The following is a 25,490-nucleotide window of genomic DNA, read 5'->3' as shown; positions in this document are numbered from 1 at the left end:
TCCAAAGTGATACATAGATATAATGCAATAACCATCAAGTCCCAATGACTATTTTTTTACATAAACAGAAAAACTCATTGTAAAATTCATATGGAATGCCAAGGAACCCTAAATAGCCAAAACAATTTGAAAAAGAAGAACAAAATTGGAGGACTCACATTTCCTGACTTCAAAACTTACTGCAAAACTACAGTAATTAAACCTGCATGGTAACAGAATAAAGACATACATATAGACCAATGGCATAGAATACGGTCCCAGAAATAGACCTTTGTGTACATGGTCAAAGGCATCAAGACTGTTCAGTAGGGAAAGGACTAGCCTTTCAACAGATGGTGCTACGAAAACTAGATATCTGTATGCAAAAGAATAAAGTTAGCCTCTTCACTAACACTATACACAATATTAATTCAAAACGGACCAAAGACTTAAATGTAAAATTATATAACTATAAATATATATAAATATATATAAACTATATAGCTTTTATAAACTATAGAAGTATAAAACTCTTAAAAGAAAACATCAAGCATAAAGTTCATGACACTGGATTTGGCAGTGATTTCGTGGATATGACACAAAAGGTACAGACAATAAAAGAAAAAAATAAACAAATTGGACTTCATGAAAATTAAAAACTCCTCTCATCAAAGGACACAATTAACAGAATGAAAAGACAACCCATGGAATGGGAGAAAATATTTGTGTGTCTGTATCTGTTAAAGGATTACTATTCAGAATATATAGGATGCCAACAACAACAAAACAACTCAATTCAAAAATTGCTGGAGTTCCCATAGTGGCACAGCAGAAACGAATCCGACTAGGAACCATGAGGTTGCGGGTTCAATCCCTGGCCTCCCTCAGGAGTGCTATGGTGTTGTAGGTCACAGACACAGCTCGGGTCTGGTATTGCTGTGGCTGTGGCTTAGGCTGGCAGCTACAGCTATGATTTGACCCCTAGCCTGGGAACCTTCATATGCTGCGGGTACAACCCTAAAAAGACAAAAAGACAAAAAAAAAAAAAATTGTCGAAAGACTTGAACATAATTCTCCAAAGAAAATATACAAATGAAGAGTTCCCTGATAGCACAGCAGGTTGAGGATCAGGCATTATCACTGCTATGGCTCAGGTCACTGCTATGGCACCAGTTCAATCTCTGGCCCAGGAAACTTCCACATGCCACAGGCATGGCCAAAAAGAAAATATCAATTAATCATTTAAAAAGTAAGAAGAAAGACAAATGGTCAATATGTACATGCAGAGATGTTCAACATCACTAATCATTAGAGAAATGCAAATATAAACCACAGTGATGCACCACTTCACAGCCATTAGGATCACTACTATTAAAAAAAAAAGGCAGAAAATAACAAGTGTTAGCAAAGATGTGGACAAATTGTAGCCTTTGTGCACTGCTCATGGGAATGTAAAATGGTACCGCTGCTATGGAAAACGGTACGATGGTTCCTCAAAAAAAAAATTAAAAACAGTTTTACCATAGGATCTAGCAATTCCACTTCTGAATATATAACCAAAAGAATTAAAAACAAGTCTTGAAGAGACATCTGTACACCCATATTCTCAGAGCATTATTCACAGTAGCTAAAACAAGAAAGCAACCCAAGTGTCCATTGACAAATGAATAAACAAACAAACTGTGGTATTTACATGCGATGGAATATTATCCAGCCATAAAAAGAAAGGAAGGTATGACAAAGGCTACAACATAGGTAAGCACTAAGGACACTCCGCTAAGTGAAATAAGCCAATCACAGAAAGACAAACGTAGTATGATTTCACTTCCATGAGGTATTTGGAGTAATCAAATCATAGAGACAGGAAGTAGAATGGTGTTTGCTAGGAGCTGGAAGGAAGGAAGGTTGTGGAGTTTATTATTTAGTGACAATAGAAGTTTCAGCATTTGCAAGATGGAAAGATGGCGGCGATGGTTATACAAGAATATGAATATACTTAATACCACCGAACTGTATACTTAAAAATGGTTAAAATGGTGATTTTTTTTTCTTTTTAGGGCCACACCTGAGGCATATGGAGGTTCCCAGGCTAGGAGTCAAATTGGAGCTACAGTTGCTGGCCCACACCACAGCCACAGCAACACAGGATCCAAGCCACATCTGTGACCCACACCACAGTTCCTGGCAACGCCAGATCCTTATCCCACTGAGCAAGGCCAGGGATCAAACCCTCAACTTCATGGTTCCTAATCAGATTCATTTCCACTGCACCACAATGGAACTCCTAAAATGGTAAATTTTATATTACGTTCCTTTTACCACACCAAAAAAAAAAAAATTAAGGGAAGAAAAGAAATAAGGAAATGTAGCTCAGTGTGTTAGCCCTGTTCAGCGAGATATTCAACTCCATTCACAAGTACAAAAAAAGAAATAACAGGGAAAAAACATTTAAGATGTCAAAAGAGTTAGCCTAAGTAAATTATTCATTAAACCAGAAACAAAAGTATAGATACTATAATTCATTTGTTTATTCATTCATTTCATCTTTTGCTCACTCTTTAAAAGAAAAAAAAAAAAAAGGCATCATTAAATGCCTTCAAGTGCCAGGCAATGGGGATCCCAATGTAATAGGGATAACATTTTTAAAGATACCAATGTAATGTTCTTTCTTCTTCTCCTTTTTTATTTTTTTTCCCGCTTTTTAGGGACACACCTGCGGCATATGGAGGTTCCCAGGCTAGGTGTCCAACTGGAGCTAGAGCTGCTGGCCTACACCACAGCCACAGCAACACAGGATCCGAGCGAGTTTGCAATCTACACCACTGAAGGAGGCCAGGGATGGATGGAAACTGCAACCTCATGGTTACTAGTCAGATTCATTTCCACTGCACCACAATGGGAACTCCTAATGTAGTTTCTTATTTGTCTTTGCAACATACAGATTTTCTACATTCAGCCTAGGACATCTGCTTCAGCAGGTGACTTGGACTGTTACGGAATGAATGAAAAGAGAAAGAAAAGTGAGTATTTATTTTATTTTATTTTTTTGTCTTTTTGCCACTTCTAGGGCCGCTCCAGTGGCTTATGGAGGTTCCCAGGCTAGGGGTCCAATCGGAGCTGTAGCTGCTGGACTACACCAGAGCCACAGCAACTCGGGATTCGAGCCACGTCTGGGACCCATACCACAGTTCACAGCAATACCTGAGCAAGGCCAGGGATGGAACCCAAAACCTCATGGTTCCTAGTCGGATTCATTAACCCCTGCGCCATGATGGGAACTCCATAAAAGTGAATATTTAATACCTGACATTCAAAATAGGATTTTGCTTCAAGACTATATGCATTTTTGAGATAGAAAATTTTTCTCAGTTCTTTTATCTCTGATACCTTTAACATATTAGGGGCTGAGATGAATGAATTAGTTCATAACAGGAAGAATGGAAAACTCATGCTTTCTGGGCTTGAGCCATTGTGGGACAAAACAACCTGAAGAAGAGGAAGGTGAAAGATCCAATCTGCTGTGCCCTGATGGAAGCAAGTATGATAGATCGAGGGAATTATTAGACTAGAAACGCCGTATGGACAAGGATTCATCACTGTACCCCCAGTGCCTAGAACCACACTGAGCACACAGCAGGTACAGTGCTGTTGCATAGAAGAACATTTGTTCTGCTCCCTGCTCTGAGCCCTACGTGTAGAGTGCTGTGTTAGAGAAGGGCCAGGGGTGGCCACAGAGAGGGGTCCCAGCCTGGTTAAGAGGATGAAACAAGGAAATCAGTTATAGACAGAACCTAGTTTTCATCCCCAGCACACATTCCATGGACCCACCAAGGCAGAAACGTGGTAACTTCAGCAAAGACTTATGAAATGGATGCCTTGGGCCTTGAACAGGCTGAGAGTATCTGAGATATTCAAAAGAGTCTGTAGGGAAAGTAAGACTTTAAGGAAGGTAGAGACATCAGGTAGGGCCTCTAGGTTCTGACCACGCTAAGAGAAAATGGCCAAGAAATTATCTGCTACAGACATCAGTAGCTTATGCCAACAGGATAACTAAATAGGATGGGACAGACCTACTTCAGGAGATGCCAGTCCCTGCACAGAGACCACTTTAGGCCACAGAGTTCAATTCCTCCAATGGAACAAGTCCTGTGAGACCCTGCTCTGTGTACCAGGCACCACCTTAGAAGTATGGAGAGGAGGGGCTTGAAATGATGAAACAATGATTTCAAAGAGACAGGGTTAAAGAAATTATCTAAATAATTGGATCAGAAATCATTGTAAAACAAAGTAGACTGAACTTTTTGTTTTCCAAGCGTAACTAGTAGTTGGGGAATGGTAAAGAGGCCAAAGCAGTTTTTAAGAATAAAGTTTATATGGAAACAACAATGGATGAAGGGATAAAGAAGATATAGTGTGTATATACATACACACACTGAAATACTGTACATTGTACGTATACAGTAGAATATTTCTAAATCATGAGAAAGAAGAAAATCCTACCATTTGCCACAATGTGGATGGACCTTGGGGGCATTATGTCAAGTCAGACGAACAATAACTACTATATGATAGCACTTACATGTGGAATCTAAAAAGGCCGGACTTGTGAAAACGGACAGTAGAATGGTGGTTAGCAGAGGGGGTAAATGGGGGGCGCTGGGGGTTGGAGAGATACTGTTTAAGGATACAAACTTGCAACCATAAGATAGAGCCTGGAGATCTGATGCGCCACATAGGGACTATAGACAACAATGCTGTGTTAAAACTTCAAAGTTGGGGGCAACTAGATCTTAATTGCCCCCATCACAAAAAAGAAACAAACTATGGACTGTAGTTAATAATACATCACTATTGACTCACTGGCTCTAACAAATGCATGATACTACTCTAAAATGCTAACTGGGCATGAAGGATTCAGGAACTCTCTGTACTTTATTTTCTTAATGCTAAACTATTCTAAAATTTAACATGTATTTACATTTTTTAAGAATACAGTTTTCTTGGAGTTCCCGTTGTGACGCAGCGGAAACGAATCCGACTAGGAACCATGAAGCAGCAGGTTCGATCCCCGGCCTCGCTCAGTGGGTTAAGGATCTGGCACTGCTGTGAGCTGCAGTGTAAGTCTCAGATGCAGCTCGGATCTGGCGTTGCTGTGAATGTGGTGTTTGCTGGCAGCTAGAGCTCCGATTAGACCCCTAGCCTGGGAACCTCCATATGCCACGTGTGCAGCCCTAAAAAGCAAAAGACAAAAAAAAAAAAAAAAAAAAAGAAAAAGAATAGTTTTCTTACTATATCTAAAAAGCGTAAATAATTTTACAACGCTGCCATCCAGACACACACAACACAGTCCCTGTCACAAGGACCCCAGTGAGAAAGGGAGAAAAAGGTGAAGGCAATTATCATACAACAAAGGATCATGCAGGAGGAGCAGCAACTCCAGAGCCCTGCCTGGGAGGGAGAACAAGGCAGGGAAAGATTTCCTGAAGGAACTGTCCTGAGATGACTGAGTCCTAAGTTAGTCAGAAAAATCCGTAAAAGCAAGAAAACAAAGCCACTGTGACACAGCCATATATAACATAAGCAACATCCAACTCTAACTTATGAAACCTTTATTGAGGACCAGGCCATGGGGATAACGTCAGCGCCCTCAGATTTGGTGTTTACAGAACAGAATCACTGAGAGTGCGATCGAAATCACATTCCTCCACTTGTTCACTTTGTGACTTGAAGCAAGTTACTTAACCTTGGGGACTGGGTTTCCTTATCTTTAAATCCAGGGTAATGACTATTATTTTGGGAACTGAATTAATCCATCCTATGGGCTTCCAACAGTGCTGGCACCACCTAGACTCTCATTAAATATTGGTTGTTATTAATAGAGCATGTATTCATTTTCAAAACTTATGACATATTTTATTTTTGTATATCCTTGGAAAATAGATTACAGTTTAGGAATTGGGCACAAACAAGATTAAATGACTTGCATAATACCTGAAGAATTTTTTTTCCCTAATTCTGTTTTCTTTGCAGAAAGTGCTCCTGTAAATAAACTCTTGGCTTCTCTTTGCTCTTTAACTCACTCCACTCCTAGGGAGGCAGAGTGCCTTACCCGCCTGGTGAACCGGGGAAGAATAACTGCGAGAGCTGGCTCATCTCTGCCCTTGTTCCTTCAGGGAATAAACAGGCAGTGAGCATCCCCTCCTCCCCAGCCTGCTGTGACAGGGAGGGAAGCTTGGCCAGTTCTGCAGTTTAGTTTTAGCAAGTTTATTTGGTGGACAGATCTAAAGCTGCAGTCTCCAACTGGACCGTTTTGTTTTTTTCTTCTTGGCAAGTTTGTTTGCTCAGTTTTCTGTGTGCCAATCATTGATTCAGCCCCCAAGCTTCCTGACAGAAAACTGTGAGGTGTTTATGAAACATCTCTCAAAGTGGTCAAGCACATTACATAAGCACATTCCATTCTTTTTTCTTGGAGCCATCCCTCTTGAGCCTTTGATCCTGCTGCTCCAAACTGCACTGCTTTTTATAACAATTAAAAATAAAAACAGGAGTTCTCATCGTGGCTCAGTGGTTAATGAATCTGACTAGGAACCATGAGGTTTAGTGTTCGATCCCTGGCCTTGCTCAGGGGGTTAAGGATCCGGTGTTGCTGCAGACCCCATGTTGCTGTGGCTCTGGCATAGGCTGGTGGCTGTAGCTCCGATTAGACCCCTGACCTGAGAACCTCCATATGCCATAGGAGTGGCCCTAGAAAAGGCAAAAAGACAAAAAATAATAAAATAAAATAAAATTAAATTAAATTAAATTAAATTAAAAAAAAAAAAAACCAGAGTACTATGCAAACTATGGCAGAGACTGCAAGTTATCTGCTTAAACCCACTCTTTCTTTCCTTGATTATGAAACCCAGGTTTGGGCTAGTCTCATCGATGACTAGATCAAGGTTGCATTTGCATGTACCTTGTGACTAAGTTTTAGCTAATGAGATTCAAGCAGAAATGGTGTGTGGTATTTCCAGGAATTCTTAAAGGGAGGAGAATCACCCTTCTTGTCCTCTTCCTCCATCCTGTTCCCGGAACATGGGTATGATAGCTGGAGTCCTGGCAACCTTACTGCACTATGTTGAGTTCCACATAAGAGGGAGGAAGCTGTGAGCTAGAGAGAGTCTGGCTTTCTAACAACTTTACAGAGCTGCCATGCCAGCTTTGCATTGCTTACCTTACCTCTAGACTTCCTTGTGAGAGAGTGAAACTTTCTTTTTCTATCGCATGCAGCTGTAGTCACCCTGAAAAACATAGAAAATTAAATTTCAGTCCTCTTGCTGGTCCTTTCTCCCCAAAGAGGCTGCCTACTCTAAACCGTTCTACCTGGAAACTCTGGAGCCACTGTTTTAACAGGAAGTTAAACTTAGTTGCTAGGGGAAGATGATTTAGCTTTAAATTGGGGGGCCAAAAAATTGTTTAAAGGTCTAAGTAAAAAGAAAAGATCACCACTAAAAACAGCCTCTCAAATTTTCTCCTATCATGGTTTCCAAGCATTGTATGCACTGGTTTTAGCAAATCTGTTATGTCAATGCTTAGGATTTTTTTTTTTTTTTTTTTGTCTTTTGTCTTTTGTCTTTGTAGGGCTGCACCCACAGCATATGGAGGTTCCCAGGCTAGAGACTGATCTGCAATGGCAGATCCAAGCTGTGTCTGCAACCTACACCATGGCTCATGGCAACGCCGGATCCTTAATCCACTGAGCAAGGCCAGGGATCGAACCAGCATCCTCATGGATGCTAGTCAGATTCGTTTCCACTGAGCCACGATGGAAACTCCAGTGCTTAGGAATTTTTAAATAACTTTCCCTATGCAAGTTCTAAGAGCCTAAGATTTGTTTTTTGTTTCAATAGAAATATAACTATATTTATTTCTATATATGTATGGCTCAATAAGTTTTCTAATAAATATCTATTGTATACCAACTAACCCTTACTTCATACTAAGGCTCTGCTCTTCCTCTTCTTTCTACAATTTAGACTGGAAACTTGGGCTCTGATTTTGTTCTTGTAATTCACCTTTATGCTCCCTCTTTATGCAGTAGGAACTTACTGATCGTGTCTTTTGTCTCTGCCAACGCCCTGGAAGCCCCCTCCTCATCTACTTTGACAACTGTCTTTGACCCGACAAAGACAACTGACCACTGCCCCTTCTTTTTTAAAGCTAGCTTATAAAAAGCCTAATTTTTGCTAAATGCTCTGAGACACTTCAAATGCTTTCATTATTTTATCTAATCTTCACACTGAACCCACAAGTGAGGCGTGGTTCTCTCCATTTTATGGATGAATCAACTGTGATTCAGAAAGATTGAAATTAATCCAAGGTTGATTTGTTTTCGAAGGAGATGTACTATCTCCTTTTTGGAAAAATCTGTCTGCTTCCCTGAACCTATCATTAGATTAGGTCCTCCCACTTCTCTAACTTCAACTCTTATTTCCTTTCCTGTCTTTCCTTTTTCTCCTCACTGGCTGTACATCTGGATATTTCAAAACACACAGAATAAATTATTCAACTTAGAAGAGATTCTGGAAACAGAGGTCCAAGTTTTATAAAACTATTAATTTTGTCAGTATAGTAACACTACAAAATAAAATACACAGGAAATACTGGTGAATATAAAGACCAAATAAGGCGGCCCCTCCACTTCAAATCCAGAAAAATCACAGAATTGGAACTAACCACACATAATACTCCAAATAACTCTTTTCCTTTTAGAAAACACACAAAGATGAAGAAAGCCCTTCTGACCACAGCTCTTCTATTCCCCAAGTGCACTCAGATCAGTGTTTTAGAAAACGCTAGAGTCTCTGCCAAATAGCTGAGATTACCCATCAGTTGTTCTTCAAGAAGAGTCTTCCCCTAACAACTGAGCATGAGATTACTGTGTATATATAGATCGCTGTCACGCACAGGACAGGCACATGACAGATGTTCACCAAAACGAGGACTGCACCGGGCACCACTGTCGCCCTGGACTGCAAATTCACTGGCATTCCAAGAACTTCCCAAATAGCACGCTTGTGTGACTTTTCTTTTTCAAAAAGGGCGTTACGTGGCTTGTACATTTAATCTCGGAGACACATCACTTTAAATCATAATGCTTTCATTACTTAACATTCTACTTTCTTTCACAGTACAAAAGCTCCCAAATTAAGGTTGTGTGGATTAACAAAGCTTCTTTTAAAGTTCAAGCATTTGTGTAAGAAGTCACTGCTAAAAGAATTCACTCCATCCATGGTTTTACTTCTTTTGTCTGGCTGAAACATTGGGCACTGAAGTGAGCATTTTGCTGAAGGAAGGACAGCAGGAAAGGCTAATTTTGGAGCCCTGGAAAGGGTGATTAACAGGTGGGCAGTGTGACGAGACAGTGATAGGAGAGCATGAAAGCAGAAGAGGGAATGGAAAGGAGAGCCTGAAGACAAACAAAAATGTCAACTGTGGTTCACAACCTCGTCAGGACCCCACTCGGCTCTACTCTTTGGATTTACACAGAATTAGGCATTAAGCACCACTCGTAGGTCCTTGTTTAATTCAAAGTAAGTACTATTTTTAGCCCTGTTTTACAGCTGGAAAAACCAAAGCACAGTTGAGTATCTTCCAAAGCGTCACAGCTAGTTAGTGGCAGAGCTGGGATTCAAACCCAGGAACCAATTCATAATCATGATGTATTATAATTTTACACAGCATACCCTCAGGAGGAGTGGCTCTCAACCTGTTTTTAACCATGACCCCCCCAGGAGGGACACGTGACCCAGCACATTAAAACATAAGCAAGCAGAAACAGAAGTCTTGTGAAATAATACTTTTACCAGATGCAATGCACTCAGATCTTTTTTATTTCATTTTAAAAGTTGTTGGTTGCAACCAATAAATGATATCGCAACCCTTAATGGGTTACGACTCACAATTTGAAAAACACTACTTCAGAGCCCGAGGCTTCCCATGATAATTCAGTATCTCCCCTTGGATGTTTGAGGGTCCTCTCAAGCAAGTGGACAGTCATCATCACTTATTTGTTGACAATCTACAACCAGACTCCTGAAGTTCACCCTCCAATCCTGCTCCCTCCCTTTTCTTCCTCTCTTTAAACAGCAGCTTCTCCTGCAGTGCCCACCTGGTAGCCACTAGCCACATGAAGTTATGAATTACTTTTAATTTCAGAACTGAGACACATGGGGAGTGTAACATATACACTAGATTTCAAAGACTTAGTATGAGAAAAAGAAGGTAAAATATCTCATTAATAACTTTTGTACTGATAGCGCAGAAATGATGTTTAAGATACACCAAAGTAATAAAATACATTATTCACATTTATTTCACCTGTTTCTTTTTATGCTTTTGATGTGGCTACCAGAAGAATTTTTATTACCTATGTGGCATACGATATTTCTATTAGACTGTAAGATTCTGGTTGCTCAGACTAAAAATCTTTGAATAATCCTGAATCCTTTCTCTCCATCAGCAAGTGGTGTAGCCTGGACCATTAAAACAGATTCATAGTTCAACAAATTCTCGCCACTGTCACTGCTGTATGTTCTTCTCTCTCACACACACACACGCCACTATCTCCTGCTCTGATAAGTGAAATGGCTTCTTAACAGGTCTCCTTGCTTCCTTCCTCACCATTTGCAGTTTATTTAGCTATTCCCTATAAAGTTGTCAAGTGATCCTTTAAAAAGGTCAATCAGATTATGTCACTCCTCTGTTCAAAATCCTCCAGTGGCTCTTTTTCCCAGAGCAAGAGCCAAGTCCTTGCAATGGCCTACAGAGCCTTTCTGGTTCTGGCCACCCGCCCCACCCCCTCATCTACCTGTCATAATTTCTTACCACTCTTTTTTTCATGCAGCTACAGTGGCCTCCTTTAATTCACCGAGTATGGCCTACCTCAGGGCCTTTGCACTTGCTGTGCATCTGTATATAACCCTCTATTCTGGGTATCCTCTACCTTCTCTGTTTTGGATCAAACGTCAATTTACCAGCAAGTCCTTTACCGACTACTATGCTTAAAATGCAAACCACCCTCTCCTGACTCTTCCATATCTCCCCTTCTTAAAGTCTTATAACCTTTAAATATCCTACATAATTTACTTGATTTTCCTGTCTCCCGCCAATCACATGTAGGAGTTTCATGAGGACACTGACTTTGTTTTCATTGCTGCATTCTCAGCACCTATGTTTCTGGCAAATCAAGGTTCCCAATAAATATTAGTTGAATACATATTGGCTGAAATGACCTGTGGGTTTCCAAACTCAATTTTGGACCATCTGCATGTAGCCATTCTCAGAAAACTACTGAAACAAGCAAACACTTCAGTATCTTTAGTTTTTAAACCCATTATTCTCCTTGGACCTTCAATAATTCCACAATAAAGAAGCAAGATTCTTCTCCACACACCAAATCTTCCGTTCATTTTCTCGGATTCCGGGTGCCCTTCAAAGGCCCTGGAAGATGGGTTTTCCTTTCCTCTCAGGCACAAAACCTCCTTAGGCATCTGTAGCACGTCTTGAATTTCTTACCTAAAATACGTGCAGCTACGGCCAATAGAAATTCTTAATCTAGACGATCTTCCAGGCAATGCGGGTTTCAGCGGGTACAAAGAGACAAGTGTATTTGCCCCGATTGTTTGTAGACTGGCCATATTTCACCTACCTAGTCCTTCCATGTCTGCATTCAGGAAGATGTGCCCGCTCTCGGGTGGGACTAGACATGGTGGGCACGTGAAGGATGGCGTGTCCCAGACTGGAGCCAGGCCCTTCATTTCAGACACGGGGACACCAAGGCTCAGAGCATTTAGGCCAAGTAACCTTAGGCCACGTAAGACAGTCACAAGGAAGACACAAAACGTGGTAGAAAAGGCACAGGAAGCCGGGCGGCAGGCCTCCCGTCATCCTGCGGGCTCGCAGAAGGACCGTGGTGCGGTTCAACCTAGCTGCCAGCCTCCTTCCGCAGGACTTTAAGGCCTCAGCCACGAGCTCGCAGGCCGGGAAAGGAGGCGCACACCCGGGCCGTCGCACCTCCCTCGCGGCGCGAAAACAAGCGGCTCGCGGCCGAGGCCGCTGCCGCCTCCCAGCCCCGAGGCGCCCGCGACCGGACTCTCGCGAGACGAGAGGTGGGGGCGAGCGGTGCGAAGCCTCCCGGAAGTGGGCGGGGGGACCTGTCAGCTCCCACCCGGCAGGGTTCTCCCGAGGTCCCCTGGGGTCGAGGGTCTCCTCGCGGGCCCGCGCGAGGCGGAGTCACCGAGAAGCTCCCGGCCGCTGGCGAGCAGCCTCGACCCGGCCCCCGCTACCGCCGCCCCTCCCTTTGCCCTTCACGGCGCCCGGCCCTCCTTGTCTGCGGCTTCCTTCTACGCCTGGGCAGCCTGCCTTCTGTCTTTAGCTGTCTCCTCCCCCGACTCTTAACACCAGAGTCTGGGTCCTGCCGTGTCCCAGAAGCCGCACGTATAACTTGCTCGGTGTAAGTGCTAGGAATGCCGCTGGCCTCCCGGGGAAATGCGTTCTTTCTATCTATAGCTCTATCTGTACATCCCAGGTCCACGCCAGCTATTCCAGGGGCAACAACTGCTTCCCTCTGTTCTCTTCTCCCCATTGGTGGCTTCCGACCCGAATTTGGGAATGGGGAGATCTCCCACCTGTTATCTTTGAGCAGGCTAATCTCTTGCAAGCAGAAGTGCCATTTAAAGTCTTCAAAAGCCATTTGGCCTGGGACTGAGAATTTTACCCCCTCCCAACGCCAGGCTTTCCAAAACGTATTGCTTTTCTCTGAAAATACTTCATTTTTTTCCATTGTAATTTTTTGCTTTGGTCTAATTGTGCTCAAAGGGAGGAAACATCTATCAGTTTGCTTTTTCAGATTCATTCTTTCTCTTTGTTCTGCTAGAGTTAAAACACATTTAAAACATGTAAGTGTGGCTGTCAGCCTTAGAGAATTTAAGATAATAGTTATTTTCTTTATCTTAATTCTTTTTTTGTTTCATAGGGGTAACTCATTCGATTTCGGAGTTCTTTTAATTCTTGTGAAAGATTTCAAATCCTCTAGAAGCCAAAATGGGACACAGTAAACAGATTAGAATTTTACTTCTGAACGAAATGGAAAAGCTGGAAAAGACCCTCTTCAGACTTGAACAAGGTCAGTAGTAAGTGATTCGATGAGCTCTATGTCTTAAAATTTTTAATTCATTGTCATATTAAAATTTTCAAAACTCAAAATAGATGTAATTTCCAAGGACCTTTCTAAACCTGATTATGCAAAGTACTATGTCCTAAAAACAAAAACAAAAACCAGTAGTGAAAGTGAATTTTAGTTGAAAATATTTTATTTCTATCTGTCATGTTAGAATGAGGATAAAATAGTTCACTTTTCTTTGTATGCTAACTTCCACTTAAGACAAAAGTTGCATATATAATTAGGTTGACCATATTATTTCCATTAGCATTTATTACTAAACTTGGCAAATTGCTTCATATGTAATTTTACTTTGGGTATATCTGTAGTTTTGCTTTTTTTATAGCTCTCTTTTTCCTTGACTGGACATTTGAATTAGTAAAATATTTCACAGAAAAAAGTATTACTTGTTTATCAAAAGCCTCGCAATTAAGGAGAGGTTAAAATCTGAAAATGATTTTTTGCTAAATACAAAGTGAAATAATTGATCAGATTATGTTGAAATATATTTGAGCTGTGATTTAAAAAATCAAATTATATATCTCTAAGACTAATCAAAGAGATGCTTCATTTTCTTAGGCTATGTTTTTCAACGTTGAAAAATATTTCATACCCACTTATGTTCATACTACTGTGAAGCAGAAGTTCAGTGTATGAAAATAAAATGCAGTACCCTTTGTTAGTGTACCAAATGGACGATGAGAGTAGTCAACATTTTGAAGAAACTTTTTGCCCCTGACTTTCTCAAGAGCTAATTTTTTTTTTTTTTAATTTCACCTGTTAAATGTGTTTCCTCCAGGCCAAATCTTCATCTCCTTCCAGCTTAAGCATTTAAGATCACTGAGTACTTAATCCATTTTTGGCTTTCCTGACTGTGCACTTTTCTGGTTTTTATTTTTTTTCCTACCCTCTTGAATACTCCTGTCAGCATGGTCATGCCTCTTGCTGAGCTCACATCTTTCCACATTTTATTTAATTATGTATATCTGCAAGAAATCCTTTCTTTTTATGTTTTGCTGGCCTCAGAATTATATATTCTCATGGCTTCAGCTGGTACTTCCATGTTTGTGACTCCTTTTGGAAGAAAGGCTTTGAGCTTTGCTTGCTTCTTGGAAGCAAGAGACTATAATGGGACGAGTAGGGAACTAGAATTTTCCTGGCTCTGCTGCTAAGAATTCATGTGACTTTGAACAAGTCACATTCATTCTAAACATTAATTTCTTTATTTGTGATATGAAGGTGTTAATTTCTGCTTTTCTGCTTTCCTGAGTTTTGCGGTTGAGAATTAATAATGTTTGACTGTAAAGCCCTAAATATATATGAGGCCTTGCTAGATTGCTATACCTCTCTAGTCTCACCCTGCTGTCTTGGCTTCATCCCAGTATCGTGCTATGGAAGAATCTTAGGATAGCTCCACTTGGGTTTTCTTAAATCTTAACATGTCCAAAACCATCTCCTCACAGTTCTCAAATTTTCTTTACTTCTTAGCTTCCGTGTTTACTTTAGTGATGTCTCCATTTTCATAGCTTGCGATGCTAGAAACTTGGTACTCTTCTTTGATGACTTCTTTTAACTGCAATCTCTCTTTAAGACCAGTAATTTCTTTCCAAATGCCTCTGCTTGCCTGTCTCTCTTCCATATGCCTGAATGTGGATGCTAAAATAATCTTCTCATGCCATCTCTTTTCTTTTTATTAATTGGTATTTATAAGGTCAAATTTAAACATCTCTGCCTGACTTCCAGGATTTCCTGTAAGGGAATCCACCTTCCCTAGCCAAGAATGATCTTATTGTTCCTCATTATTCATGTCCTCCATCTGTACAGATGCCCTGTTAATTTCCTCCCCAGTGGCTTTTCTCATGTATGTTCTTATACCTCCACTCCAGTCAGATTCTTCTGTATCTTTTAAATCCCTTTACCATCATTTTATGTGTTTCTCCTTTTCAACTTTCAGCTAAAATTCCACAGCTGGCATGAAACCTTTCCTTAATTTGTTACCTCTTTTCTTTGATTTGTGATTACACAATTGGCAGAGAACAGTTAAGTGCTGAAACAATGTAGCAAAGTCAAAAAGCTTGTAAGTCTTATACTGTGCAACTAGAGTTTAAGATCTCTGACAATGGGAAGAGTATGACAATATGACAGACCTAGTGCAATGTACAACAGCTAGTAAATCCTTGCTGGTGAGTCTCTAAAATGCCAGTTAAAACTAGCCCAGCTATTTGAAGAGGAAACTCTGAAGGCTTTGCAAAACAAGAAGGATGTGGTTGACTCTGTAACTCTGGGTTAAGCCAGTAAATTCATCTAAATGATATAAATGGAAACATGTAAAATTTTTACTTCAGTGATGATGCCTTTGTATTATTTTAGAAGATAACTGTGAAAGATAAAGGGAAGGGACAATGGAGACAAGAAATCATGAAGAAGGCTATATATATATATATATATATATATATATATACACACACATACACACACGTATATACGTATATACATACGTGTATATGTATATACGTTTGTGTGTGTGTGTATATATATATATATATTTTTCTTTATTTCGCTTCTTAGGCCGCACCTGCGACATGTGGAGGTTCCCAGGCTAAGGGTCCAATCGGAGCTACAGTGCTGGCCCTACACCACAGCAATGCCAGATCCTTAACCCACTGAGCGAGGCCAGGGATCGAACCTCCAACCTCATGGTTCCTGGTCAGATTTGTTTCCACTGTGCCACAATGGGAACTCCAAGAAAGGTATTTTAAAAACATGGTTTAACTACATCAGGGTTGAAAGAAAAGAGAGGACAGAGTAGGAGAAATTTTAAAATTCATAGGAATTGGTGGACAGTTAGGTATGAAGAATAGCTCTGGCAATTTTTGGTTCTTTTATCATGCCCTTCTTCATTTTTCTTTCCTTTTTACTTTTCCTTAAGCAAGGATTCCTCCTCATTTTTAAGGCCAATATTTCTATAGACTCTTCTAATTTAACAAGTACAAGACCAAATAATTATCTTTGGGGGCCAAATCAGAGCCCTCTCCTTTACTTTCTATCTCATTTAGTAGCAGAATAATGAGTAAAATCATTACTCCCCATCTTCCATTCTTTTACCAAAGGTTGGTCAAATTTCAATTTTTCCTTTCTAAAAGAACATATTTATAAAGGTTCCTTGATTAGGAGTCACGTTTGTATACATCTAGCGGAGGGGACAAGGTAGAAAAACTTAGTTTATGGTAACAAACTGAGTTTAATTGCTCATCTTGCTAGTTTAGTTGCCTGCAGGACGGCTAAGGCTAATCTGAGTAAAGTATTCCTAGTATATGAGGAATAAGATACCCACACCATGTACTGCTGCGCTAAGCTAATTTTAGCAAACTGAGCAATTAATTATGGAAGCTGACATACTCTAGGTATTCTGATAATTCATTTACTGTACATAAAAATTTAGTTTCAGGGATTTGGATTAGTGGTCTACAGAGTGGAAAGATAGAAAGATCTATCTATCTATATACATATATAGCACACACACACACATATATACATATACATACCCTTGGGAGTATGCACTGATCTATTTCTATATAGAAAGAGAATGTAGGATTTGTTTTTATTTTTCTTTCTTTTCTCTCTATCCATCTTCCTCCCTATTTTTTACTTTAAAAAGTAATTGAATTTTGCTAGTATTACAAATTGACATTGATGCTCTCCGTTCGTATGTCTATGTATCATAAACAAACAAAAATTTATTCTTAGGGAAGAGTGGAAGTTACAGGTCTAAAAGGTTGACAGTCACACCATCACTGGTTTACTTGCAGTATATTGCCATGAATAACACTTTTACCCAAGCCAACTTAGGCAGATATTCAAGTTATATTATCTTCAATAGTAGAGTCTTTTTTGTGTGTATGTCTTTTTTGCCTTTTCTTGGGCCGCTCCTGCGGCATATGGAGGTTCCCAGGCTAGGGGTCCAGTCGGAGCTGCAGCCACCGCCCTACACCAGAGCCACAGCAACGAGGGATCCGAGCCGCATCTGCAATGTACACCACAGCTCACGGCAACGCCAGATCGTTAACCCACTGAACAAGGCCAGGGATCGAACCCGCAACCTCATGGTTCCTAGTCGGACTCATTAACCACTGCGCCACGACGGGAACTCCAATAGTAGAGTCTTTACAATACTTTGTCACAAGAGGCAGTGTAACCATAAATGCCTCTTTCACTTCAAGAGATTATCAGACTTAAAGATGAGTTAGAAGTGTTTGAAATTTGCTCTTTGAGATTTGTCCTTTTCAAGTCTGATGTGAAACTCAATAGTATAATACTGAGAAAATATTCTCAGAAAAATAAACACAGTCCAACTCTGAGGTAAACATGATTGAGAAAGTTTACTTTTTGATGGAAATTGATGCTATAAAACAGAGTTTGGCACATTTTTTTTTTCCTGTTAAGGTTTCAGATAACAAATATTTTCAGATTTGCAGTCCATCTGCTTGCTGTTGCAGCCACTCAACTCTGCCATTGTACCAAGAAGGCAGCCATAGATAATACATAAATGAGTGATGTGATTGTGTTCCAATAAAACTATTTACAGAAAGAAGTAGTAGGCTGAGTATAGTTTGCCAACCCTTGCTACAGCAAGAGCATTTTGAATATACATTTTTTAGTAACACTTATAAGTATGAGACATGTTTTGATTAGCTTATGAAACAATTGATATAGTATGTCAGGGAAATCTACATATTTACTAGCACATTTCTACAAAAATGTAATTGGCGAATGGGATTGAAAAGTTGATGTCATGGGAGGTCCCATTATGGCTCAGTGGGTTAAGGACCCAACTAGTGGAGTTCCCTTCATGGCTCAGTGGTTAACAACCCCAACTAGGATCTATGAGGACACAGCTTTGATCCCTGGCCTTGCTCAGTGGATTAAGGATCCAGTATTGCTGTGAGCTGTGGGGTAAGTTGCAGGCATGGCTTGGATCTGGCATTTGTGGCTGTGGCGTAGGCCAGCAGCTGCAGCTCCAATTCCACCCCTAGCCTGGGAACTTCCATATGCCACAGGTGCAGTTCTAAGAAAATAAAGAAAAGAAAAGAAAAGCTAAGGTCATGGATTAGTAAACACTGACACTAAGAACTTTATCCATTGGGATTTGAGTATCTTTGTGTGGTATTTTTTCAAATCTGAGACCATTAAATCAAGTATCAAAATAAACAGAACTTGGAATACTTAAATTACTTTATCACAAAATATTAAACCAAGGTTTTTAAAGTTAATGAAATTCAGTTACCTTGCTTTCAGACAGATATCAATATTAATTTTTCGTGAGAGCTAAAAGATTTTTTCTATCCATTGATAAATTAGTTATTTAAAATACTTTATTTATATCTTATCTTTATTTTTGTGTCTTATAATTTATATAACCTATTAAATCATCATGCATATATATTATATAAATAAATAAATATTCATATTTAGAAACTGCTTGTCTTTTTTTTTTTTTTACTGAGCATAGGCCACTGATCCAAAAACTGTTCGAGATATTTTGGATGCATTTTAACCTTTGTACTACAAGTTCTCTGAATCCTTGTGTAATTATAAAAACAATATTTGTATAAGCTGAGCAGGAGACAGGTTGTTTAGCTGTGCTGAGCCAGCTAATCTCTGATATTTGTACTTGTTCAGAATGACACCATTACTTCTGTAATGAATTTTCATCATTCTTACAAAGATGTAGATATTTGTGATTCTAATAATCATTAAGTATTAAAATTTCATACTTTAATTCTTTGGGCAATTACGTCTCAATCTATTTCTTTATAATTGTAACTCTTGTTGTTTGTTTTTTTTTGTTTTGTTTTGTTTTGTTTGTCTCTTTGCCTTTTCTTGAGCCGCTCCCAGACATATGGAGGTTCCCAGGCTAGGGGTCTAATCGGAGCTGTAGCTGCTGGACTACACCAGAGCCACAGCAACTCGGGATCCGAGCCACATCTGTGACCCACACCACAGCTCACGCCAACACCAGATCCTTAACCCACTGAGCAAGGCCAGGGATCGAACCCGCAACCTCATGGTTCCTAGTCAGATTCGTTAACCACTGCGCCATGATGGGAACTCCGTAGCTCTAATTTTAAAATAATGTTCCCCCAATTATAAAATTATAGAACGGTATAAATGGTCTTTTTTCTGTGCTTTTTGTTTCAAAATAAAATCAGGTTTAGACTCTAAACAATTTTGAAACCTGCTTGTAGTATTATGGTGTGTGAATGCTGTCTTCCTGCTTACTGTCACATTTCAGCCATACTTTTTTCCAGAAAATATTTCAAAAGATCTATAAGATGCATAAAATGTAAAAAAAACAGAATGAAAGTAATCATGCTATTAAATATCTTTTTTTTTTTTTTTTGTCTTTTTGCTATTTCTTGTGCTCCTCCCGCGGCATATGGAGGTTCCCAGGCCAGGGTTCGAATCGGAGCTGCAGCCACCAGCCTACGCCAGAGCCACAGCAATGCGGGATCCGAGCCACATCTGCAACCTACACCACAGCTCACGGCAACGCCGGATCGTTAACCCACTGAGCAAGGGCAGGGACTGAACCCGCAACCTCATGCTTCCTAGTCGGATTCATTAACCACTGCGCCATGACGGGAACTCTTAAATATCTTTTGATAATATTATTTATAATGACTTTATAATATTCCAACTCTCAGAATACCGTAGTTTGTACCACAATTTATTTAATAACTCTCAACACTAGATGTTTAGTTGGTTGTAAGTTTATTTAAGTATAACAAATAAAACTGTGATGTACATAGCTCTGTATGATCTATGTTTACATCACTGGTTAATACCTCAGAAAATATATGTCTGTGAAATTATTGACTCAAAAATGTAAAGCTGGAGTTCCCGTTGTGGCACAGTGGAAGTGAATCTGACTAGGAACCATGAGGTTACAGGTTCGATCCCTGGCCTTGCTCAGTGGGTTAAGGATCCAGTGTTACCATGAGCTGTGGTGTGGATCACAGACTCGGCTCAGATCTGGCATAGCTGTGGCTGTGGTGTAGGCCAGCAACTGTAGCTCCAATTTGACCCCAAGCCTGGGAATCTCCATATGCCGCAAATGCAGCCTTAAAAAAAAGCAAAAAAAAAATGAAGCTTATTAGCACTTTTAGTATACTTGTACCAAATTGCTTTATAGAAAAATTTGTATATGTAGCCACTTGGAAAAAATTATTAGTTTTACTATAGAATGTGAGAAGTAACAGTGAGTTCCCTAATTTTTACAAGGTTACTTAATAACCCCATTTGAATAATTTGTTTCTTACTTGCTAAATCCACTTACTGTGAATACATTTATATCTACATTTTGGTCCAATCCAGGAATATAGTTAGCAGTACTTATTACTAGATTATAATTTTTTCCAGGAATGCCTAGAACATCCATTCCCTCATATTATCCATATTGCAGTGTACAAAACAGAGCATTTTTATTTCTTTAGGCAAATATAGAAATACTTAGTTGGATTAGAATAAATTGGAAGAGTCCAGCATTATGTTAATATCTTTCACTGAAATCTTTCCTTCACAAAGAATATCTTACCCAGTGTTTAAAGATTAATATTGTGGTGTAGAATTTACCATCTGATGACCATCGCTGTGAGGGGTTTACTTCTCCCAAAGAACAATTTTAGATATGACTGAAACATATTTACATATTCTCCATTTAAGAATTTCCCTTGAACCAAACAGACACTCTTTATATGTAAATAAGTAGTTCATACTGATATCTCTGATTCACGCCCACCACAGTGGGGTTCATTGCAGCTGCCCCCCTTGCTTATTTGTGGCATCTTTCTATGATAGCGAAAAGCCTGGCTCTTATCACCTTGTGTCACCTTGGTTTTTGAAAGATATTTTCACCAGGTATAGAGTTCTATCCTGGGAGTTCCCGCTGTGGTGCAGCAGAAACCAGTCCAACTAGTATCCATGAGGTTGCAGGTTCAATCCCTGGCCTCGTTCAGTGGGTGGGGGAGGTCCAGCATTGTCAGGAGCTGTGGCAAAGGTCACAGATGTGGCTCGGATCCCACGTTGCTGTGGCTGTGGTGTAAGCTGGCAGCTGTCCTCCAATTCAACCCCTCGCCTGAGAACTTCCATATGCCATGAGTGCAACCTGAAAAAGCAAAAAAAAAAAAAAAAAAAAAAAAAAAAAAAGTCTATACTGACAGTTTAAATCTTTTAGTACTTTCAAAGATGATGCTCCAGTCTCTTCTTGCTTGCATTGTTTCCTGTAAGAAATCTGCTGTCATCCTTGTTCCTTTGTACATGCTGTCTTCTCCTCCTCTGCCCCATGCACACACCCCCACCCCAGCTGCTTGTAAGATATTATCTTTGTCACTGGTTTTGAACACTTTGATTTTGATGTTCCCTGGTGTGATTTTCTTCATATTTCTCATGTAGGGGATTTGTTGAGCTTCTCGGATCTATAAATGTTGTTTTCATCAAATTTAGGAATTGTTTACCCATTATTTCTTCAAATAATTTATGTTCCCTTTCTTTCTCTCCTTTGAGGACTCTGATGACCTTTATGTTAAGCCACTTGAATTGTCCAAAAGATCGCTAATGCTCTTCAATTTTTTAGATTATTTTTTCTCTCTGTTTTCTCTGTATAGTTTCTACTCCTGTGTCTTGAAATTCACGAATCATTTTTTTTTTTTGCTATGTCTCAACATCTGTGAATTCCATCCTCTGTGTTTTTCTATAGTTTTCTTCTCTAAAAGTTTGATTTGTATCTCTTTTCCCTGTAATATTTTTTGTGTCTTGACTTAACTTTTTGAATGTATGGAATACAGTTGTGATAACTAATGTTCTTCTTTGTCTACTGGTTCAACATCCATGTGGCCTGCACCACAGTCACAGCAACATGGGATCTAAGCTGTGTCTGCAACCGACACCACAGCCACAGCAACACTGGAGCCTCAACCCACTGACCAAGGCCAGGGATTGAACCTGCATCCTCATGGATCCTAGTTGGGTTTGTTACCCATTGGGCCATGAAGGGACTCCAAGACATAACTTTTCTGAATACAACCGATGTTCAAGAGGTCTCTTAACTATAACTGCGTAAAAATTGTAATGTACCCCAGGCCTCAAAATGACTCTAAGTAGGTTTCTGGAGCTCTTTCTTTGCATAGCTCCCTTCTTGCCTGAAAATTATACTCTTCACAGTCCCCAAACTCTAATCTGTGTCTCCTCAGCCCCTTAAAATTACTGTTCCTACTCCATGACCCAGGCCAGAAAAGTGCCCTCATCTGAAAGCCACAGAGTTCATAGAAATCACTCTTTTCTCAGGCATCACCGTCCTTCTCTGTTTCCGAAGACAGTTGTCTCATATAGTTCTTTTAGTTTTTCAACAGAGGGCAAGTCCAGCACCATTTATTCCATTATGGCCAGAAGCAGACATCTTCAGAATGATATATATATATATATTTAAATGTATTTATTTTTTTGGCCACATCCATGAGATGCAGAAGTTCCTGGGCCAGGGATCAGACCCATGCCACAGCATTGACAATGCTGGATCCTTGAACCTCTTGGCCACCAGGGGACTCTCAGAATGAGAGTTTTAATACACAAGTTAGGTCATGTCACTCCTCTGCTCAGAATTGTTCACTGGCTCATTTCAGTCCGTGAAGAAGCCGAAATATTACAATGGCCTGCAAGTCTCTGCATGATCTGGCTCCCCTGTTACTTTCTTTCCTCATATCCTACTCTTCCTCCCCCAGCTTACTTCAATCTCGCCAAACTGAGCTTCTTGTCATTTCTGGAACCACCAGGCATGCTTCCGCCCCAGGTCCTTTGGGCTCTCTGTTTCCTTAATTTGGTCAGCACTTTCCCTGCAAGGCCATGGGTCGCCCTGCAACACCTCCCTCACTTCTCTCGAGCCCTTCAGCTTCTCAGTAGCCATCCTCTTTAAAGTTACTAGCCACTGTCTCCTCACCATTACTCCCCTCCCCCCTTTTCCTTACACTGCTCTGATTTTTGTCTCAGCATTCATCCATTTCTGACATGCTACTTTTTCTTATTTGTCATGTCCACTGTTTATTTTTTTTTTTTAGTTTTATTTTTTTTTGAAGCATAGTTGATTTACAATGTTGTGTTAGTTTCAGGTGTACAGCAAAGTGATTCAGTTATATATATTCTTTTTCATATTCTCTTCCATTATGGTTTATCAGGTGATATTGAACATAGTTCCCTGTGCTCTGCAGTAGGACCTTCTCGTTTAACCATTCTCTATATAATAGTTTTCATCTACTAACCCCAAACTCCCAGTCCTTCCCTTCCCCCTCGGCAACCCCAAGTCCATCCTCTATGTCTGTGAGTCCTGTTTCTATTTTGTAGTTAAGTTCATTGGTGCCATATTTGTCCACTGTTTAATGGCTGCCTTTCCACTTTAGAACTCAAGCTTCACAAAGGCAAAGGTCATTGTCTTTTTTGTTGCCCATTACATCATATTCACTCAGCACATAAGCTTTTACTAATTTGTTGGATTTTTAACAAATTAAGCATCAAAAGTATAAACATTGCTGTATTTCTTGTTTCAAAAAGTTCCTTAAGGGACTTCCCGTTGTGGTACAGCAGAAATGAATCCAACTAGTATCCACATGAGGATGCAAGTTCGATCCCTGGCCTTGCTCAGGATCCGACATTGCCGTGAGCTGTGGTGTAAGTCACAGATGCAGCTCGGATCTGGTGTTGCTGTGGCTGTGGCATAGGCCAGCAGCTGCAAGTCCAACTCGATCCCTAGCCTAGGAACTTCCACATGCCATAGGTGCTAAAAAAAAAAAAAAAAAAAAAAAAAAAGTTCCTTAAGCTTAAAGATTATAAACAGCAGAATTAAATTTTCCTGCTTCATCAATTATTATTGCCTATTATTAATTAAAATGCTGCACCAATGTTTAAAATGCATACAAGAAATATTTATAGTAGACTTTACTAAAATCAGAATTTTCACATTCTGGTAATCATAATGTTTAAGGTCTGTCTTGAACCAATAAAAATTTTTCTTTCATAGTAAAGTTATGGTAGTAATTGGTTAATTTTTAATTTTTCTCCTCTTATGGCAAAAATACTTTGTAATACAGTACAGAAGTATATACGTATGTGTGTGTATATATATATATATATATATATATATATATATATACACATGTGTGTGTGTATATACATATGTATATATACTATGTATATATATATTTGTGTGTGTGTGTGTGTGTCTTTTTAGAGCCGCACCCACAGCATATGGAAGTTCCTCGGCTAGGGGTCGATTCAGAGCTATAGCTGCCAGCCTATGCCACAGCCACAGCAATGCCAGATCCAAGCTACATCTGCGATCTACACCACAGTTCACGACAATGCCAGATCCTTAACCCACTGCGGAAGGCCAGGATTGAACCAGCATCCTCATGGATACTAGTTAGGGTCATTACCACTAAGCCACAACAAGAACTCCTCAGATATATTTTAATAGAAATAGCCAAAGGCAAAAGTGAGACTGTTTTGGCTTTCAGAATTCCAAGAAAGGCTTAAGTAAGTAAACCATGAAGAGTAGGAATATGGGAGTTCCTGTTTGGCTCAGCAATAAGAACCTGACTAGTATCCATGAGGACGTGGGTTCGATCCCTGGCCTCGCTCAGTGGGTTAAGGATCTTGTGTTGCACCAAGCTGTGGTGTAGGTCACAGATGAAGCTTGGATCCCACATTGCTGTGCCTGTGGCGTAGGCTGGAAGCTGGAGCTCTTGGATTCGACCCCTAGCCCAGGACCTTCCAAATGCTTCAGGAGTGGCCCTAAAAAAAAGAAAAAGAGTAGGAATATAGGCAGTAGTATGCTGAAGTTGCTTGTGTTAACTCCTAAGAGTGATCATGCATATCTCTTCCAGTTCCATGTTCAATGATGTGATTTTGGTAGCTAGAGATTGACCATAGTGAGATTGTTTTCCCCCAGAAGTCAGCGAACACCGTAAATCAAGAGTTCCGCAGCACTCAGCTCCACACAGCCCCCTGTTAACCCTCCATTGCCACACCTCTGGATTTGACCCAGAGGACAGAACCTGATACTAGGAAAAACTGGTATCAGGATCTCAACTGCCTCTAGACCTCCTGTTAGAAATCTGAATTCTGCCTCTCTAGAGACTGACTTCCCTCAAGGAAACTGACAACATGAAATAGTTGTCCCCTGATACCTCCCAAGTTTCACATACTATCGCATGTTCTGATGCCACAGAAAAACTCACTTTCTCTCTTGCAGTTTGAAAAATAC

General features: G+C 40.0%; 1 protein-coding gene and 1 non-coding gene across 11 annotated transcripts in view; one reads left to right on the top strand and one right to left on the bottom strand.

The window, feature by feature from the left end:
* Positions 1 to 12,116, bottom strand: part of FRRS1 (ferric chelate reductase 1) — a 114,507-nt gene extending 102,391 nt beyond the window's left edge. Inside the window, exons 1-2 of one of the 7 annotated variants that reach the window (XR_002343004.1) lie at positions 11,536 to 11,645; positions 7,193 to 7,259 (exon numbers count right to left, since the gene is read on the bottom strand). Coding sequence is in view for 1 of the 7 variants with exons in the window: in XM_021088476.1 (XP_020944135.1) it covers positions 7,193 to 7,259; positions 11,669 to 11,727 (126 nt within the window). In the remaining 6 variants the exon portion in view is untranslated. Of the gene's footprint in view, positions 1 to 7,192; positions 7,260 to 8,843; positions 8,870 to 11,535 lie in introns of those variants that run through there. The other 6 variants (XM_021088478.1, XM_021088480.1, XM_021088476.1 and 3 more) reach the window with 6 other exon arrangements.
* The window catches only part of AGL, an 83,076-nt gene continuing 69,736 nt past the window's right edge, over positions 12,151 to 25,490 (top strand). For 2 of the 4 annotated variants that reach the window (XR_002343734.1, XR_002343733.1), the window contains exons 1-2: positions 12,151 to 12,472; positions 12,995 to 13,144. This is a non-coding gene — a transcript (amylo-alpha-1, 6-glucosidase, 4-alpha-glucanotransferase). Of the gene's footprint in view, positions 12,918 to 12,994; positions 13,145 to 25,490 lie in introns of all 4 variants that reach the window. The other 2 variants (XR_002343732.1, XR_002343731.1) reach the window with 2 other exon arrangements.

The sequence above is a fragment of the Sus scrofa genome, chromosome 4 (genome assembly GCF_000003025.6).
Source record: "Sus scrofa isolate TJ Tabasco breed Duroc chromosome 4, Sscrofa11.1, whole genome shotgun sequence".
NCBI lineage: Eukaryota > Metazoa > Chordata > Mammalia > Artiodactyla > Suidae > Sus > Sus scrofa.
Note: the sequence above shows the minus strand (reverse complement) of the source record. Positions and strands in the feature narration are given on the sequence as shown.